This window comes from Bos taurus, chromosome 5, assembly GCF_002263795.3.
Source record: "Bos taurus isolate L1 Dominette 01449 registration number 42190680 breed Hereford chromosome 5, ARS-UCD2.0, whole genome shotgun sequence".
NCBI lineage: Eukaryota > Metazoa > Chordata > Mammalia > Artiodactyla > Bovidae > Bos > Bos taurus.
In genome coordinates this window covers 56,760,766-56,782,438 of record NC_037332.1, presented here as the reverse complement: position 1 = coordinate 56,782,438, position 21,673 = coordinate 56,760,766, and the positions used below count along the sequence as shown (strand labels likewise).

Here is a 21,673-nt window from a genome sequence, read left to right as displayed (position 1 = left end):
ATTTCCCAAGTTTCTTTTCACTATTTGTCCCAAGGCTTAGCTTGTGATATGTGCTCCCCGAGTATACAGTTACCTAAAGGATTTATCTTTGTATTCCCTGCCCCCAGCACTTTAACACTGCCTGTAACAAAGGTCCTTAGTGTCTGACATGAGAAAGTGCTGAAATATGAAGCATTTCTATGCTATGACAAATACACAGAAGCTGGAAGGAATAAAAAGTGCCAAAATGCGAAAGCTCAAAGATTTAGAGGAGGACAACACATTTAGTTTTATTTCAATCAAATCACAACACTTTCTTTTCCAACTGTTGCAAAGTGCATCTACAATTTTCTATTACAGATCCACTTTTAAAAGGTTTTCTGTGACATTATAGCAAGCCTTTGTTTCCCCCAGAGGAATATTCCCAAATTCTTCCTCAAGTAAAAATAAAAACTCCATTCCAGTAAATGGCAATACATGAAATTACAGTAAACCAGACACTTGAAAGGATAGCCAAGAAGTCTTCCAACAGTTTATTAGAAAGAATGTAGACATTAAAAAAAAATCCTCACTGTCATGAACATAAATTGAGGTTTTCAGCCCAGGTACAAGCTGAATCCAAAAAAAAAAAAAAGGAATAAAAAAATCCAATAGTGTATTAACATTTTTTTCCACTCATTTGCCATACTGACAGTGCAAATACAAATTTGGTCTAAATGTACAGACTCTCAAGCAACAATGTACAGCCTTTCTTCGTCCTCCATGCTAAGAGATGTAAAAGTTTAAGGGTCAAACAATACCAAATGTACAGGCTTCAAAACCATCTAAGTTAGGGCATTCACTAGTTTTAGCTAAGATACATCTGGAACACTGACAAGTGATCACTTACATACAATAATGTGAAGTAAATTTTTTGAAAAATAAAACTTTAGTGGAACAATCCTGAAGGATATGCCAGAGGAATAACATGTTACCAGTTTAAAGTATCAACCAATTCTTTCAGCCACTTTGAGTCCATGTTCTAAAATCTAAAATTTAGTTACTTTCCCTAAGCCAGAGAGCTTCCTATCATGTCAGTATCTAAGTTATGAGTAAAGGAGACTTAGGTGAGATTTTTATTTATCACAACTGCTGTGTCAATTGCTTAGGACCTCAACAGCATCATGGAAATCTGGGAAATGTTCATGCACAAGGTTATTGCCTTAGCTGACTTAAAACTGCCCCATACAATGGTACATATCAACCCTTAGTGAAGCCTTAAAAAAAACAAACAGGTTGAAAAATGGGTTAAAGGAGGCAAATACAGCATCTGCCTTTAGAGCTATCAACTCAGGAATTCTCTCAATTACGAAATCTTGCAGAGAAGTTATTTTTCTTTCTCAAAATCCAGCGATGACAACATTCCTTACTCCAGATCTGGCATTTCTGAAAAGAATTTTTAAAGATAAGTATAAATTACAAGAGGATAATAACCCAACAACTTTGAATCATTCAAATTTTTGCTTTAGCTATTTGTTAAGAGGCCATAAAGAAATAATCACATATCTTCCATAATCACGGATCTAAGAATTTTAAACAAGTAACTTCTCTATTTTGAGAATTTGGTTTTTGATGTGAAATGTCTCTGTGTAGATCTATTTTTACAAAGATACTTACTTTCATCATCACTGTCTTGTGAATCCTGCAGAAAGAGAAATAAAAATTTCAACCAAATTGTGATAAAATGTTTCTCTGCTAACTGAACAGTCTGCCTTAAAGTTGAAGCACGATACTTTTGACCAAAGTAGCAGAGACATGTGGTTACATTAATCTCATGAACTTATCAATGGACTTAAAAACAGGTTTATTTAAGATGAACAGTATGTACAGCTGAGGATATATCTTCCTATAAGATGTGTGCCTTTTGGAGGGAATTGAGCCCATCCTTTGAATTCCTTTCTACTAATCAAAATGAATTTTTCTATAAATTGGTTTCTCTCTTGGCATTTAATGCAAGAGAAAAAAAAATGGCTCAATATGAAGACCACTGGAATGACACAAGACCATGAACTCTAATCCTAACTGTTGAACTATTTAAATAAATATTTTCCAAACTAGATCGAAAAACTTTCTTAAAGATGTTAACAGAATGCCAGGTGGGAAAATGTTGAGAAGAGTGGACCATTATATCCTCCTTACAGATTCACAACATCCATCTGTATACTATATGTCTCTCTGACCATTCTGCTGTTAAAACCTGTTTAACTTTGTCAAAATATTCCCTAAACTGTTAATTGAATAAGGCATATGTCTCTGTACAATAATTATTCTGAACTATAAATCTGGTCCCTTTAATAATGATCCATGGGACACCTGTTTCCTAGTAAGTATCCATCCCTCTAAAATGAACACTTCTAAAAGAATTGGTTTTCCTTGTAGTATTTTTTAGGAAAAAAACCAACCAATGGCAAAAAAAAAAAGCAGTCTTGATTTATATAAAACAACCTGTAAATACATTGTTTCTTACTATTTTATTAAACATAGAAAAGAATTTATAGACTTACATCATCTGCTCCATCTACTTCTGGTAAATCTACATCCTCATCACCACCCATGTTGTTCATCATCTATTCGAAGTGTAAAAATTAGTTTTAAAAATGATGTTAAATTAAGCCCTAATTATTAGGTTGCACACTCCAGAATAAACCTTAGCTCTGCCATAGATTTCCACCAATTAAAAAAAAATTCAACTATAGATTAGTTAGGTACTTTCCTTTCTGGAAAAAGTAGATTTTATGTAATTACATAAAATCCTGAAACTATAGTAGGAAGTTAAGAGTAAGTTCTCATTGAAGAAAAGTGAAATTTTTAAAATTCAGCCAACAAGATACATATGTATGATGCAGAAACTAAATACCATAATCCTGAATAGCAGGTACCTCTGGTGACTAAAAATGGGATTATTTTTAGTTGTAAAGTTTTGTATGTTCAACTAAGTGGCGTGTGTATTATGGTATTCTCATTGTAGTTTTAAATATTGTGAAGAATCAATGGTAACTTAAAAAAAAAAGTCCTTTGGGCTTATTAGTTTGTATAAAAGGCCTGAATACTGAATTCAGCTAAACAACAGTAACTAAGTTGAAAACAGAAAATAAACATAATCCTTGAAAGAAAACATATAGGCTGTGTAAAATACTCTTACATACTTAAAATAAACTGGGCCCAATAATAAGAACTGCATTACGTAAAGAGGTATAAATAAGCAGACTAAATAATTCATATGAAACTTCAAAAAAAAAAAAGAAACTTCAAAAACACATGCTTACCTGAACTTCAGAGTTCGAAGGGGTCTTAAAAAGATACTGACTCAAAAACCTTTCAGTATAAAAATCCTAAGCATCTACTCTCAAATAATATGAGTAACTAGTGAAGAGTTTTCCTACATCTGAAGACATTAAATACTGGTTAAGTTTCTTTGAGCAGGAAAAATACTGAGAAGGCTCCAAGTGCAATACTAGATGTCAAGATGCAATGGCAACAGATGCAGAACTGAATACATTTAAGAGTTTACTTAGGAGATTGGTAAAAGTTGTGACGTGCACATCTGGGTAAATGGTGGGACCAATTACTACAGGTAAGGAGTAGCACAGTTTAGGACAATGAATATCATTTCTCCCTTCTCTCCTTTGAAATCAAGGTACCAGAGCCATGTGAGAGATGTGTAAATAAGAAACTGCATACATGAAATTGGGTACTTACTTTTTAACTCTTTCCCCCCCCCCCAAAGAAACAGTAAAAATTAGCTGTGTTGTACTGACCATAGAGTTTATTTTTTTCCCTTACACATCAACTTTAGAACTTGATACTAGTTTTTATAAACTCATAAAAAACCAGTCTTGAAACTAAAGTAATGCAGGTCCTTACATATCACTAGGCCTTTAAAACCAAATTAAACTGACTAGAAATAAGTGTACTGAGAGGGAGGTGGAAGAATGCATTTAAAAGAACTTACCTCAGAGAAACGATCAAAATTAGACATGTCTTCATCGGAATCATCTTCCCAGTCTTTCCAATTATTAAAGTCCACACTAAGCCAATTAAGCTATAGATCAATACAAATATCACCCTCTGATTAGATTATTGAATTATGGGGTTCATACTCACTAGCAAGGCATGGAATCAGCACAAAAAAAGAATAGACTAGAAAAATCAGAAGTTAAATGCAATATATATTAGTAAATATAGTTTCATGAAGTCTCAGTTGTCAGAAACCTTTTTAAAAAAATTCACTAATAGAAACTATTCAAATTCAGATAATTAACTTACTATTTTTTAAATGCCACCATGATATACTCTCATCTGATATTTGAGTAATTTATACCTTTAAGTCTTTCTCTTGAGTGCAAAAGAGCCTGCATCAATTAGTGACTGACCTTATTCTGACCACCCTCGGTATTGACACTAATACATTTCAAAGTAGAGAAAAGCGTATAGAACACAGGGCCTTAATAGTAATACGCCATGAAATAAACACACTATGATTCCTCATACCAATTTTTAAAAATACCAGTTCCAGGGGTATAACATTGTCACTCAACATCTCCAAGTACAAAGTGATTACCTTCCAAGTCCACTTATTGTCTGTCACTATAAAATTGACTCCTTGTACCCCTTACCTACCCCTTCAACTCCCCCTCCCCTGCTGGTAATCATCAATCTGTTCTCTGTATGTGTCTTTTAGTTTTGTTGTATTTTTTAAAATTAGGTTTGTCTTTTTCCTTCTGACTCATTTTACTTATTACCCTCAAGGTCCATCCATGTTGCTGCAAATGGCAAGATTTCATTCTTTTAAAATGGCTAACTACTAATCCACTGAACAGACACACACACACCGGTTTATCATTCATTCATCAATGGATATTTTGGCTGCTTCCATATTTTGGTTATTTTAAATACTGCTGCAATGAATAGAGATGGCACACATTTTTTCCAGGTAGTGTTTTCATATTCTTCAGATAAATACCCAGAACTGGAATGCCTAGATCATATGGTAGTTCTACTCTTATTAATTTTTTGAGAATCTCCATACTATTTTCCATAGTGGCTAAACCAGTTTATAATCGCAACAACAGCATTTCTTATTGGCCTTCTTGACATCAGCCATTCTAACAGAAGATGATATCTCATTGTGGTTTTAATTTGCATTTCTCTAATAATTAGTGATGAACCTGGGCCAAGGCAATGAAAGCCTGGAATCCTAATCACTAGGTCACCAGGGAACTGCTCTACCTGTTCCTCTGTTGTTTAATTTTTATTTTATATTGGAGTATAGCAGATGTCTGCCCCTTTTTTAACTGGATTGTTGTTGCCGAATTGTAGGAGTTCCTCATATACATTAGATATTAACCTTTTATCAGATACATGATTTGTAAATATATTTTCCCATTAAGTAGGTTGTCTTTTCATCTTAGTGATTTTCTTTGCTGGGCAGAAACTTTTGAGTTTGATGTCACTTATCTTTAATTATTTAAAAATACCTAACTTTCAAAACAAGGAAAAGAAACCTACCTTTGCCCTTTCTTTTGTTAACCTTGGCCATGACTGGCCAGATTCTCCTTTTCGTAAACAACATAAAATCGATCTGTCTGTTCTTTTATGCTTGGAATCCTATAACAAAAATAAGTGTTTTCATACTGTTATAACTCTCTAGTATCAATATAGGATACAAAGTTGCTTGTTGTCATTTCTTTCCTCCTTATTTCTTTCCCTACACCCTGAAACATCCCCTAGGCTACTGAAGATTTCATAAGCTATCCAATAGCAAAAATATCATTTTCTTTGCCTCCCCTGAACAAGGTGAATAGCATAAAAAGTTTAAAAAAAATTAGTAAACATGGTGTAAGCATAGGACATACTTAGCTACATCTATGCTTAAATAAGACAAGCATCAAGAGTACCATCCTTATATTAACTACACTGCAATTTTAAAAAGGTTAAAAAATACAGTACTGTCCTGAGTCCAAACATTGATAACAACAAAAATAATATGCAAAGAAGCAGTTACAAGATGGAAAACAATGCAAACCATACAATTATATTTTAGCCTCTGAACTGTTAAGAATTATTATTTATCTCTAAAATGAGTATTTAAATTATGTCCATTTCCTCACAATTTAAATTTAAATTTTTTTCGGGATTAAAGTTTCAAAACTACTTACATTTGGATCAATACAGTGAAAAAGATCAATTTCATTTAAATGTTTAAAATTATCACTTCCTCCAAGACAACTGTACAAAAAAAAGGGGGAAAATGAGTTTCTTCAAAGAGGTAAAGATTAGTAATAACTTCAGAGAAAACACAAAACAAGCAAACCAAAGCTATTCAAGCTGTCTGAAACAAGTATTTCATCCAATGATATAAAAATGGTAATTTACCTGAATGTAAGTTTCGATTTTTCAAAATTTACATTAACATCTTTACTGTCTTCAACACAAAATTCAATGAAGACATAGTCCCTCCGATCGTACCACTTTGCAGAAGCAGGTTGCCTATAATGAGATAAAATTAGACAAAGTTAAGCTGAAGTTCACTAAGTGGGTATTTACATAACCTCCGAAATTTAGCATATAAGTAACATACTTCTATTCTCCATCAGAGCATTATTTTGAGGGAGTATATTACAATTTCAAATGTGAACTATTAATATGTTTTTCCCCTAACAGGTGCATTTCAGGTTAAAATGCAATGATACCGTTCCCTCATAGGAAGGGATTTTAAAACGTAAGACCAAAATGTTCAATGGAGTTAACCATTTAGGTAGCCCTGTTAAAATTTGTGTGCTACTTCTTTATAGCCCTGCTCTTAAAAATTCAACTTCACATGATTTAAAAGAACTAATCCATTGTCATATGAAATACAGTATGCAACATTTCTACTTACAATTCAAGACACTGGGGGAGGAATTTTTTAGAAGTATGAGAAATAACAGTATTTCAAAGTTCTGCCTAAAGCTCTACTCATCCATCAAAAATTATGTTTTAGAATGTAGCTAAAAATCTGCTAGAAGCAAATACAGTCAAATATGGTTAATTAACAGGCAGTAAAGATTATAAGCGCTTCCCAGGTGGTGCTAATGGTGAAGAATCCACCTGCCAATGCAGGAGATGCAAGAGACATGAGTTTGATCCCTTGGTAGGGACGATCCCCTAAAACAGGAAATGGCAACCTAATCGGTATTCCTGCCTGGAAAATCCCATGGACAGAGAATCCTGGTGGGCTACAGTCCATGGGGTCACAGAGAGTCAGACAATACTGAGTGCACACACACACAAGATTACATGTGATAAATAAAATTTTTCTTTGTTATCTTCAAGACCAAGACAGGTTACTTCGATAAATACACACTCATAAAATTCCAAGAATTCTCACACACACACACACACACACACACAGGCATGCGCACACGAAGAACAGGTAGATTAACAGCACTTGCCTCTAAAGCATGAGCCAGAAAGAGAAAAGAAAGGAAATAGAGCCATATCAATCTCAACTGTTACAATTATTTAAAAAACCATTTATTTTGCATTTTGGGTGCAATTACTTTTTAACAATAAGTATGTCCCACTTTGATCACCTAAAAATCAAAGTTACAGGAATTATTTGTATTTTTTAAACTTTTCTATAAACCCAAAACTTCAAATCAGAACTTTTAAACAAATTAGTTATATTGTCAAACAGTACTCATTAATCAACTCAACACAAACGAATTGTTTGCTTCCAAAATTCCCAATCCTAAGGTGTAACCGTTTCAAGTTCTAAAATGTTACAGCCACAGCTCATTAATATTTTTACACAATGGTTACACTTGTGTAATGGTTAAACTAGTTGCCACACACTACTCTGGAACACTGGTATCAGCTCTGAAATTAAAAGTTATAAATGGTGGGACTTCCCTGGTGGTCCACTGGCTGAGACTCCAAGCTCCCCATGCAGGAGATCAGGTCCGATCCCTGGTCAGGGAACTAGATTCCACAAGCCGCAACTAGGGAGCCCACATGCCACAACTAAGACCCAGCACAGGCAAATAAATATTAAAAAAAAAAAAAATTATAAAGAGCGATTTCCAAAGCCGAAATACCAACAAATCATTTCTTTAGGCATCTACTGGCAGACTGGGGTGGGATTTAAAAACGTCTTTGAAAAATGTCTATGACTTCCCTGGTGGGTCTGACAGTAAAGCGTCTGCCTACAAGGTGGGAGACCTAGGTTCGATCCCTGGGTCAGGAAGACCCCCTGGAGAAGACAATGGCAACCCACTCCAGTACTCTTGCCTGGAAAATCCCACGGACGAAGAATCCTGGTAGACTACAGTCCGTGGGGTTGCAAACAGTCGGACACGACTAAGCGACTTCACTTTGAAAAAGAACCAAACTTCTGTGGACTAAAAAAAATAAAAATCACAACTTCTAATGTTACCATGTCAATGTACATAAAATAAATGATTTAGGAGTTTATTAATAGGTTCCAATAGGCCACACATTACCTCTAGTTCATTTCCTTGGCAAAACAGCTTTCTCAATATGTGGTAATATGTTTGGCCTTTTCTATGCAGCTTGTGGGATCTTAGTTTCCCAACCAGAGATCAAATGGGCCTCCAACAATGAAAGCACCAGCAGTCCTAATCCCTGGACTGAGAAGGAATTCCCCCCATGTTTGCTCTTTAAAGGAAAATATTTAGTACTTGTTAACTCATTATTGCCTAGGGAATTTTTGCAAAAACACCAGTGGCTGGAAATTTGTTATATAAGTGAATATTTAACATCTCTGGTCAATAATGTTTGGGTAACAAATGTTTGGGCTTCCCAGATGGCTCAGTGGTAACGAACCTGCCTGCCAATGCAGGAGACACAGGTTCGATCCCAGGGCTAGGAAGATGCCCTGAATAGGGAATTGACAACCCACTTTAGTATTCTTGCCTGGGAAATCCCATGGACAGAGCCTGGCAGGCTACAATCCATGGTGGTCCAAAGAGTCAAACATGACTTAGGAACTAAACAATTAAACAAATTAATACCTCTTTGGTCAATATTATGTTGGAACTTCTCTATGATCCAGTGGTTGAGAATCTCCCTTTGAAGGGGACTTGGGTTGAGCCCTGGCTGGAAAACTAAGATCCCATATGACTCAGGGAAACTAAGCCCACTAACTGCAATTACTGAGCCCAGGGCTCTGCCAATAAGAAGCCTGCATACAGCAAAGAGGCCACATGCTACAACGAAGACCCAGCACAGCCAAAATTTAAATAAATAAAAATAAAAACAATGTTTTGCCCACTGGAGGCAAAAAAAGTTTCTCTCCTTGGCCAGTGACAATTTGAAAGAATGATTGCAAATTGATCCAAATACACTGACTATAAATACTCCAAATTTATATTAAAAAACTATCCACAATTCTAGATCACCAGAAGATGAGATACAGCTCCAATTCTTTACAAAAAGGCAACTAAGAAGAAAGAACAGGCATCTATCCTGTTTTCCCTTTATGAATGTTTAAATTTTGTTTATCCATTTACATTTTATTTTTGGCTGCACTGGGTCTTCACTGTTGCTCTCAGGCTTTCTCTAGTTGCAGTGCTCAGACTTCTCTTGTTGCAGAGTGCAAGTTCTAGGGTGTGCAGGCTCCACTTCTGGCTCTAGTGGAATGCAGGCTCAGCAGTTCTGACACACAAGCTTAGCTGCCCTGTGGCATGTGGACTCTTTCCAGATCAGCAATAGAACCTACGTCCTCTGCATTGGCAGAGATTCTTTACCACTGGACCACCAGGGAAGTCCCCTTTATGAATCTTTATTCATGATACCTGAATAGGACCATTTCCTGAAGGAAGCTTCCTTACAGAATTCTAGCTCTGGTATGGAATAAAACGTGAGGAGCAAAAACAAAAAATAAAATAAAATCACCATTTTTCAATTTTTATACTGATTTGGCAGTATTCATCAATAAATAGGACCATGAGTAATGATTAGATGAAGAGCAGATAAAGAATTTATGATCTCAGCATCACCAAAAGTGGGACAACCAGACATTTACCTTCTGATTTGATCAACATGATTCATTCCAATCTAGAACCTAACTGTTCTAGATTAAAAGAGACCTAAGAACTATTGAACAAGCACAATTTGTAAATCTGGTATGCATCTCAATTCAAACTGAATATAAAAAAGATTCCCAAAACCACGGAAACCTGTCCTAGATATGGACAGAGTATTAGAAAACGTGAAAGCTCGTTTTGTTAGGTGTGAAAGGCACTGCTTTACAAAAGGAAAAAAAAAAAACTCCACTCGATTAAAAGAGAAGTACGTGAGGCTTGCTTTAAATTAATTAAGGAAAGGAAAGGAGGAGAGAGAAAGCTACGTGGCAATGACCTGCTAAACGTTCAAACTGCTATGGGTAGATGGGTTTATTATTTTCACACTTTAGAAAAATGATATTAAATGGTTTTGACACAGAATGGTTTGTTTCTTTAGAGCAACATAGTCTAATTGTGAAACTGTGTTATTTAAAAAGAAAAATCAATCTTTTCCATTCAATTAAGACACAAAACAACAAAGACTGCAATAGCTACAGCCCAGAAAATGTGTCTAGGATTTATTGTCCAATTGTCACTTATTCTCAAGTTTTAGTAATCGTTGTTTTGGTAAACAGAATTGCCTGTTGTCAAAGGTACCTAAACTGCAGATATTCCTTATTTAAAGGAACATGTCTGGGATTTTCTTCAATATAAAATCCACTGGGGAAAAGGGAGGGGGGTAGATAAAATAAGAATAACCCTGTACTGATAAAGGTTGAGACTGAATAATGGGTTTCTGAAGAATTCATTGTAGTATTCTCTCTTTCCTGTTTTGGGGGGTGAGGGGGGAGTAGTATCGCTAAAAACAAATACCCAGATTTTTTAAAAAAAATGAATTTTTATTGGCCCAAGTTGACTTACAATGTTGAATTAACCTGATTAACGAGAATTCTTCTCCCAGCATGTTTACCAATGGCTATTTCAATACTGGTAAACACGCTTTTCCAGCCAATTGAACAACGTAATCTGAAATAGTTAACAGCACCGTTTACCATGTTAAAGTAGAGTGTTTACCTTCTTCACGGAGAAGGCAATGGAACCCCACTCCAGTACTCTTGCCTGGAAAATCCCATGGACAGAGGAGCCTGGTAGGCTGCAGTCCATGAAGTTGCTAAGAGTCGGACTGAGCGACTTCACTTTCACTTTTCACTTTCATGCATTGGAGAAGGAAATGGCAACCCACTCCTGTGTTCTTGCCTGGAAAATCCCAGGGATGGGGGAGCCTGTTGGGCTGCGTCTATGGGGTCACAGAGTTGGACATGACTGAAGTGACTTAGCAGTACCTTCTTCAAGTGGAGTTATGCATTAAGAACCTATAGTAATGGAGGAGGAGCACCACTGGTGACCTGGCGGCTCTATCAAAAACCAAGTGCATAAACTCTTCGGTTTCTGTTCATATCAAGGACAATGGAATCTGGGAGGATCTTTCTTCTTTCCTTGAATTCACATTCAGTAATCTAGATTTACATCATTGTTATGGCCTGAATTGTGTCCCAAATTCCTATGTTTAAGTCCTAAACCCCCAAATTCCTATGTTAAGTCCTAAACCTCATGTGACTGTATTTGGAGACGGGGTCTTTAACATAAAATGAGGTCTTAGAGTGGGCCATAATGCAGTATGACTCATGTCCTTATAAGAGATCAGAATAGCTACAATGAAGCAACCTAAATGTCCATACATAGAGGAACGGGTGAAGAAAATATGATAGGTATATACAATGAAATATTACTCTCAGTTGTAGAAAGGAATGAATAACACCATTTGTAGAGACATGAATGGACCTAGAGTTTGTCATACAGAGGGAAGTCAGAAAGAGAAAGACAAGTATCATATAATATCGCTTATATATGGAATCTAGAAAAATGGTACACAAGAACTTATTTACAACACAGAGAGAGTCAGATGTAGAGAACAAATTTATGGTTACCAAGCAGGGAAGGGAAGAGTGGGAAGAAGTGAGAGATTAGGACTGACATATACACACTACTATATATAAAACTGACAACTAATGAGAACCTTTTGAATAGCACAGGGAACTGTGGTGACCTAAATGGAAAGGAAATCTAAAGAGAGGATATATGTATACGTAACTGATTCACTGTGCTGTACAGCAGAAACAAACACCGCACTGTACTTCAATAAAATTAATTTTAAAAATAAATTAATTTTTTACAAAAGATTAGAACCATTTAAGGGAAGACCCTGTGAAGACAGATCAAGGCCATCTGCAAGCCCAGCAGAGGCTTCAAAAGAAACCAACCTTTCTGACGCCTTGATCTTGAACTAACCACCCTCCGGAATTGTAAGGAAAAAATTTTTACTGTTTAAATCACACATCCTCTAGTACTTTGCTATGGCAGCCCTAACAAACTAATACGATCATTTACCAGATAATACAAGCAAACTCAAATGATCCAAATCAGAGGTTGGCCCAGGAGCCATTTGGTGTATGTATATATACATATGCATATATATGTGAATAAATTATTATTTATTTTTGGTTGTGCTGGGTCTTCATTGCTTTGTGCAGGCTTTCTCTAGTTGTGGTGAGCGAGACTACTCTTTGTTGCAGAGCATGGGCTCAGCAGTTGTGGTGCACAGGCTTAGTTGTTCCACAGCATGTGGATTCTTCCTGGACCAGGGACTGAACCTATGTCCCCTGCACTGGCAGGTGGATTCTTATCCACTGTGCCACCAGGGAAGTTCTAACTTTTGTAATATTTAAGAGTTCCAAAAATAAGAATGTGAGACAGGGATACTCATGCTTATGGCCTGTAAAGTCTAATAGTTACCAAGTGACCCCGATCTAAACCATCAGAAAATACGAGAGGAAATCCTACCCTTAACCTAAATAGTAACAGACACACATACTCACTCACTTGAAAGGCAAACCAAGTGTTTATGAAATTCCTTTTTGTCTTCTGTGAGGATCATATCACATCACCCTTTTTCCTATTAACCCAGAGAAAGGCTGATTTTAAACTCTACCATCTAAATTATGTTGGATTTATCTCTAGTCTTATACAAACCCTGGCAAAATCCCGCACTACCGTTCAGGTCTGTTAATCCATTTTTTAATACTAACATAGATGCAAAACTTTTTTCATCTCTCTATACATTATGTGAATAAGTCACTAATTACAACACCACCCAAAATCCCTGAAGTGGGACATTCCAAGTTCTTCTGACAAGTATTTTCAAGTTCAATATTTAGGGCTATGTCAATTCGAGCAATTAAAATTTGCATTACCTAAAATTCTCCTCTGTAGTTTTGACTAAAATTTCTTAGTTTGTCTTAGAATGAATGACAGAGTGGAAACCACATTTGTTCCCAAATACTACTTTTAACATACTAGAATCTGGTGCATCTTAACTATGGTTTGTATGAAAACAATAAGCACTTCTCTCCTTATTTTAAATTGGAGAATGATTCTTTACAATGTTGTGTTGGTTTCTATCTTACAACATGAATCAGCTGTTAAGTATTCATATGTTGCTTAGCTGCTCAATCATGTCTAGACTTTTTAGCAACCCCACAGACTGCAGCCCACCAGGCTCCTCTGTTCATGATTTTCCATTCAAGAATATCAGAGTGGGTTGCCATTTTCTACTTCAGAAGATCTTCCCAACCTAGAGATAGAACTCACATCTCCTGCATTGCAGGCGAATTCTTACCACTGAGCTCTGAGGCAAGGGCACTTCTCCCTTTAAAAAAAATGGACGCACCACTGACTTCCCCTAGTGGTCCAGTGGTTAAGATGCCATTTTCCCAATGCAGGGGTCATGGGTTCTTTCCTTGGTCAGGATCCTGCATGCGGTACAGATTGGCCAAAAAACAAAACAAAAAATGTTCTACTTTTGTAAAAGTACTTAAAGGGCTTGAAAAATGTGATATGAGCACATGCTAAATGACAAGAATCTTTGTGATAAAACAAATATTGTTAAATGTGTTTTGGGACTTCCCTGGTGGTCCATGCTCCCAATGCAGGGGACCCAGGTTCAATTCCCAGTCAGGGAACTAGATACCGCACATCTCAACTAAAGATCCTGCATGCCACAACGAAAACTGAAGACACAAAGTGGCCACAACTGAAACCTGGCACAGCCAAAGTAGTAAGTACATTTTGAAAAGATAAATCTGGGCTTCCCTTGTGGCTCAGTGGTAAAGAATCTGCCTGCCAATGGGTTCGATCCCTGGTCTGGGAAGATCCCATGTGCCACAGAGCAACTAAGCCTGTGCAGACTCTATTGAGTCTGTGCTCCAGAGCTTGAGAGTCGCAACTACTGAGCCCTTGTGCCACTAATGAAGCCCACGTGTCCTAGAGCCCAAGCTCCCCAACAAGTGAAGCCACTGCAAGGAAAACCTCGGGCACTGCAACTAGGTAGCAACCCTCCCACTGGTAGCAACTAGACAAAAACCCATGCAGCAACAAAGACCCAGCACAGATAAAAATAAATAAGAAATTAAAAAATGTATTAGGTTTTATCTTCAACTGATGGGCACATATAGAAATTAATCAAGCATAAAAAGTTAAAGTATTACTTTTTTACCGAAAGGCCAATTTCTTTGGATGTAAAAAAAAATTGGAGGGGAGAAGAAAAGGGCAGAATCTCTTAAAAGAGAATCTATGGTAATACCACTCAATTAATTAAGAGAAAGATCAGTCTGATCAAATTATAACTAATAAATATTCCCAAAATAAACATTTCCCTAATAAAGGGCTCACAAACAAGTCAAATGTAATTTGAGGATATATACTCATTTGGTGGTACTTCTTTTCCAGATTTCCCCAAATACAGCAAAGTCTCAGTTAACAGAATCTAAAGCTATAGATGACTCTCACCAACTTTACCTTTCAACTACTGACCAGCAATCTACTTTTCAATCTATATGATATATAGCTGAATTTGACCAAAGATGTGATATAGCAGAACACAGGACCAGCTGTAGAAGATCTGAGTTAGTCCCAACCTTCACTGTCAAGAACCTCATAGTCAAGCCTTACAGCTAAGAGATTTATTTTATTTTTTTTTAAATTTTATTTTTAAACTTTACATAATTGTATTAGTTTTGCCAAATATCAAAATGAATCCGCCACAGGCATACATGTGTTCCCCATCCTGAACCCTCCTCCCTCCTCCCTCCCCACACCATCCCTCTGGGTCGTCCCAGTGCACCAGCCCCAAGCATCCAGTATCGCGCATCGAACCTGGACTGGCAACTCGTTTCTTACATAATATTCTACATGTTTCAATGTCACTCTCCCAAAACTTCCTACCCTCTCCCTCTCCCACAGAGTCCATAAGACTGTTCCATACATCAGTCTCTTTTGCTGTCTTGTACACCAGGTTATTGTTACCATCTTTCTAAATTCCATATATATGCGTTAGTATACTGTATTTATGTTTTTCCTTCTGGCTTACTTCACTCTGTATAATAGGCTCCAGTTTCATCCACCTCATTAGAACTGATTCAAATGTATTCTTTTGAATGGCTGAGTAATACTCCATTGTGTATATGTACCACAGCTTTCTTATCCATTCATCTGCTGATGGACATCTAGGTTGCTTCCATGTCCTGGCTATTATAAACAGTGCTGCGATGAACATTGGGGTACACGTGTCTCTTTCCCTTCTGGTTTCCTCAGTGTGTATGCCCAGCAGTGGGATTGCTGGATCATAAAGCAGTTCTATTTCCAGTTTTTTAAGGAATCTCCACACTGTTCTCCATAGTGGCTGTACTAGTTTGCATTCCCACCAACAGTGTAAGAGGGTTCCCTTTTCTCCACACCCTCTCCAGCATTTATTATTTGTAGACTTTTGGATCGCAGCCATTCTGACTAGAATTTGAATATTATTCAATAAACAAGTATTTATTGAGCACAATACCAGGAACTGTCTAGATACAACTGTCCAGAGATAAAATCCTGTGCCTTTAAGAAACTCACATTCAAGTTGGATGACATTTAGCCCAAAAGTCTTCTATGAAACATGGGTGTAGATGGTTCAGATCCATTACTAGTTATGGTTTATCTTTCTTAAAGCATAAATATGTGATACACCATAAGATACTTGTGTTGGGTAGCACTTTGAAAGGTAACTCATCTGTGTATTTAACTGTAAGATACATTATGACATACAGCCTCACATACTTTATTCAGAAGTAATGACAGTCCTCTATGAGTTCATTTTTAATGGAACATGATGTTTGAATTAAAAGATCACTTTGAATTCTAAGATACAACAATAGTAATCAGAAGACTAAAATTTTTTTAAAGTAGAACTTAATGGAGTAAATATACTCTATGTTTAGAGGATAAACTAAACATTTCTAGTAAATGGAAAGCTTCTTAAAGACTAGAATCACTCATTTTTAATATACCTAGACTATTTTTAAACATCTAGAAAAATTATAGGGACTTCCCTGTGGTCCAGAGGCTAAGACTCCACGCTCCCAATCAAAGGGGCCCAGGTTCTATCATCCCTGATCAGGGAACTAGATCCCACATGCTGGAACTAAGACCAGGCACAGCCAAACAAATAAACAAACATTAAAAATAAAAAAAATTTTTAAAGGAAAAAAAATTTTTTTTTAAGGAGAAAACAGAAAAAAAGTTTAAAAACGATGTCACAGAAGTTCAGAATAACTGACACTTTAAGTCTGGAAACTGGCCTATCATTTACAAAAAAAGAAACTGGTAATCTATTTCAGTTTGTATCAAGTGAGGAATGATATGGAAACATGAATATTCTGCTAAAAAATAAAAAAAGCAGTTCCAGTTAGTTAAGTATTATCAAAAGTCCTGCCTGTAAACATCTAAAACCAAACTCTCTTTCACATATTCTTTGCTCACAGAAACCCAGATATCCTTCTCATATTTTCAGATCTTCTGTATGTCAGTTGCACTACTATGTAAAACTTTCTGGAAAAGTGATCTGAATATACATGTAAGTCCAATGATTTCCAAACTGGGTGCCAAGGTGGATCACAGCTCTATGGGAGAATTTACAGAGCTGTCACAGGAGATTTCAAATTTAAAAGGAATTCAGCGATACTCAGCTTCAGTCAAGATACCAAGCAGCTCAGTTTCAACAGTAGATTATTGCACTATATCCTTCTTCTCCACTAAGTTTCATCTTTGCAAAGCTGGATTTCTGGAGGCTGTTCTAATTTAAAACTAACAAAATAACACAACAAACCAAACACAAACAAACAAAAAAATCAATGCGGAATTGAGATGGAAGTATCCAATCTGATTTCAAGGTATAACAAGTGATAGAGTGCCCAAAAAGCAGACACCTTCCATTAATAACCATAGTTATTCAAGAAACTACATTTTTCTTGCAATTTATGTGTATTAGTTTTCCAAAGAGTTAGGAGGTTGTTAGGACAAAGCATTTAAGTTGTTTGGATCCAACTACCTAATAAATAGAACTGCTAGGTTACGCCATTTGGCTGTCTAGCAGCACCATTAAAAAACTAACCAACCCAGAACAGTTAACAACAAAAACAGAAACACTACCAAGACACCAAGGGGTCAATGAACCTTTGTGCTAGTTCCTTTCTTTGGTAATTACTACTTTAAAATATAAAAGTGAATATGTTCTTAAATACACTATTCCCGCCCCAACTTAGTGCCTTACTTCCAAGCAACTCTATGACTTTCCCACTTTTGTGCACATACCCTTTTAACATTGTCAAACCAGGTACAATGTTTAATTTTCCTTCATATAAATAAAACTGAAGCAGGGTCACTCTCTCATTGCGTCCATTACAGATTTCAGAGCCTCATATCTCAGGAAGTGGCAAGGTTTTAATAGAAGCAGTTATATTAGATAATAAAACTGAGCTACAGACATGTTTAGTGATCGTGAAGTCGCTCAGTCGTGTCCGACTCTTTGCGACCCCATGGACTGTAGCCCAGCAGGCTCCTCTGTCCATGGGATTCTCCAGGCAAGAATAATGGAGTGGGTTGCCATTTCCTTATTGGAAATACAAGGACCACTTGGACAATTATTCTCCCTTTTCATAAGGTAGGGGAAAAAAAATTTCTGTCAGAAATTCTAGGTTCAAATCATAGTTGAAGAACTAAACCTTGTAATAATACTCAAAATTTAAAAAAACACCTCTGTGACTTACATCCTTTCAGTAAACAAAGACAATTAAGCATAGTGAGGTGGAAAGAGCCCTGACATAAACCCTTTCTAGCAATCAACTATGGGTACATGAGAAGATCAACTATTGCATAGACAATCCACAAAAAAAACGTTTTATTTGGCTCTGGAATAGAACACAGGTGAATTGGCATCTTCCTGGAAAACCAGAAGTTCAAAGGTGTTCTGGGGAAGTCAGCTTGTAAATGTAAAATCTATCACTGCCAATCTACACAGCAAATAATAACACTTTAAAATACACTAGATACAGCAATTTTCAATTTAGTGTTTCAGAACTAGACTGATTCTAAACAGTTGATATTACAAAGGTATTTTTTCCTGGGATGCAATTATCACTAACCACCTATGACTCCACAATGATACAGCTTCTAGAAGATCTTTAAACACAATTCAACAGGAAAATCTTAACAATACATACTGGTCTGCACTCAAGTCACCTGTCACTTTGCTTCTACTGCCTTCTAGTGCAAACACAGAAAAAAAAAACGAAAAGAAAATCCAGTTGCCAGGTTACAGTGGTTAGGAAATCAACACTGAACAAAAGCCATCATCAGTTACTCTTAGCTTATAGACATTAACCATATGCTGTATGGTCATTATTACCATTTGTTTTGGAGATTGAAAACAGATGGATTTTATTTTGGGAATAATCTTACAAAGCTGAATGATGGCAAAGTAAGTACGATGTTAACCAACGGTAACAATAGTAACAGTAAGTTTCTGGACAGTGTAACAATTTAAGTAAAAGACACTGGAAAGAATGACTTCAAATAGCTCAAATCTAAACATTTTACGCCATCTCTTAACAGGTTCAACTTAAAACCAACTACAATAGCTTAAAAAAGAAAAAGTAAAGTAGCACCCTCTGCGGGGGATTTGTGTGGGTCTTAAACAGAGGAGAGGTCCTCAATTTCAGCATTCTCTAAGGTAGGAGAATGACTTCCCTGGTGGCTCAGACGGTAAAGCGTCTGCCTACAACGCGGGAGACTTGGATTCGATCTCTGGGTCGGGAAGATCCCTTGGAGAAGGAAAGAGCAACCCACTCCCGTTCTGGAGAATCCTGGTAGGCTACAGTCCGAGAGTCGGACACGACTGAGCGACTTCACTTCTATATAAACTACTAGACAAAAGTTTAAAAACTTGAAAGAAATTTATCTAGGGAATGACGACTGAAGAGCTAAGAAGTGATAAAAAGCAGACCCTAAACCCTTGAGATGTCCGGCAAAAACGTCTTTCTCCACAACTAAAACAATGTTTCCAGCAGACATCAACAAAATGAACCCTCATCAGCCAAGATTCTTCCTAGGACTCTTACTAAAAAGTCGTTTCCAACTCAAGTAACTGACTCATAATACTCATCTTGTAAATTCATTCAGTCATTAATAAGATCTCCTAGAGAACTTGCTAGAGGGTATATATGGAGTTATCTTACAACGAATGAGATTTACCTGGACTCTTCAAAACACTCATTTTGAAAGTAGCATTCTTAACTATAGACAGACTGCTTTTAGAAATAGTGATTGTTACACTTTTCCCGAGTTCTTTATTTATAATACAAATACTTAATATCTCTTACCTATTTAACTATTTCATGTGACCTCCCAGAGTGCTTCTATTTCAAACCATATTCAACGTACTATTTCTTCGTGAAAAGATTTGCTTGGCTACATTTAACCTATTAAAAGTTGGTAATGCCTTACGTGAGGATTCATGTTCTCACAGTTTTAAAAATTGACAATCCTTGTACATTATCTGGAATACGGATTTCTTAAGAGTAAAAGCACAAACTACGTAGATTAAAATCTATTATATACTTTTGGGGGTGGAGGAATCCTTTCAAATTCTAACATTTACAATAATACACGCGTTCTTCTCAAGGCTTATTTTCCATCGTTAACTAGCTCTGGTGTTTTTTTCCATATCCATTTAGATGTCTAACTATACTCACCTCAAAATCATTATTAAGAAAACCCTTGAAAGTGCATTATTTTTTCCAGGAATAAAAACTGTTGCCCTCAATTGCTCTCCATATGCAATTTTTAGGAAGCATTTAGTGCCAAAAAACTCTCACATCTGAAAAGGTAAAGCTTTCCCTGAGAAAAATTTACAGGCTGAAAGTGGCGGTGCCAAGAATTCTCATTTGGTTAAAATCATCAAGGTTTCCCTGTATCATAAAATTTCTAAAGTATCTAGTCACCTCACATAAACAAATTTGAGCCAAAGTAGTGACATACCTGTTTCATCCTTAAATTAAGCTAGGATAACGAAAGCTCGCCTAAAGTTTAACATAGAACACAGAAAATGTCCACAAGTATTTCTCGACTCCAACACGTGCAGAACTCCCCGCTCAATGGTAATTCCTCGCTGCCAGGGACACGATTGAGTTTTGGCAACCTTCACTCCCTTAGCGAGACTGGAGTCAGGAGGAAGTCTGGAAAGACCATACTCAAGCAATCACGACACCCGAGAGGGAAATTAAGTTGCGAAGAAGGTATGGCCTCCCTCCAGTCGCCTAGAAGTACCTGTCGCTCGCGGGGGAGGGCCGCGTGGTGCTCTACGACGAGCTCCAGCAGCCTCGTGGTAGCACCCACCGCAGGTGCACTTGGCCCCGGGCCTAGTCCCAGCATCACAGAGCGACAGGGGCAAACTGCCCCTGGAGCGGAGCAGAGGCCCACGAGGGTCCACGCCTCCAGGGCGCCCGCGTGGTCAAAAGCTCACGGGAGATTAAGGCCTACGGCTAAGTTACCGAGAGTTAGGAGCGGCCCGCCCGGCCGATGGGGGGTAAGTGGGATTTCCGGCACAAGCAAGCCAAAGGCCAGTTTAGAGGTGGGGAAAGCGGACATCGGAGGAAAAATGTCCTCCACCAGCCAACGGTAACCGGAACTAGGATAATGAACCTCCCACCCCCAGGCAAGAACGATTTCCACCGAGGACGAAAGCCGAGGGTGCCGAAAGAGGGGGAGGGGAAGGGACGGCTTCCCGGCAGCCCCCCGCGCGGCCTCGGCCTCCCTCCCGGACGACCTTCTCTCGGCGGGGTATCGCACTCACATCGTGAAACGGGGCAGGGGGACGGGCGAACGGGTTGGCGGGCCTCTCCGGCGGCAGCTCCTGGGCAGGCGACTCCTCTCCGGTGGCGACTCCGGCGTCTTCTCCCCAGTCGCGGCCTCTTCTCGCTTTCCTCAAGCGACGGCGGCGGCGGGCTCGACCTGGCTCCCCAGAATGCACCGCGCGGGGAGAGCGACTCCTCCGGTCGGAGAGAAGAGGAAAGTGTAGGAAAAGGGGCGCGAGGACGGAGAATGAACGTGCGTGCGTGCGAGCGAGGGGTGGTGAGGCCGGGCGGCGGCTGGTGACGCAGCAAAATGCCCGGGCCTAGCCGCCGCGCGTGCGCACTCTTTGTTTTCGGGGTCCTGCG

General features: G+C 37.8%; 1 protein-coding gene across 2 annotated transcripts; it reads right to left on the bottom strand.

Moving 5' to 3' along the window:
* Positions 1 to 243: 243 nt before the first annotated feature.
* PTGES3 (prostaglandin E synthase 3) lies at positions 244 to 21,626 on the bottom strand. 2 transcript variants are annotated; one of them, NM_001007806.2, is given in 8 exon segments: positions 244 to 1,404; positions 1,636 to 1,660; positions 2,523 to 2,585; positions 3,971 to 4,060; positions 5,527 to 5,625; positions 6,177 to 6,246; positions 6,394 to 6,507; positions 21,310 to 21,506. In NM_001007806.2, coding segments are annotated over 8 exon segments (483 nt in total). In that variant the 5' UTR covers positions 21,312 to 21,506; the 3' UTR covers positions 244 to 1,384.
* Between the last annotated feature and the right edge of the window lie 47 nt (positions 21,627 to 21,673).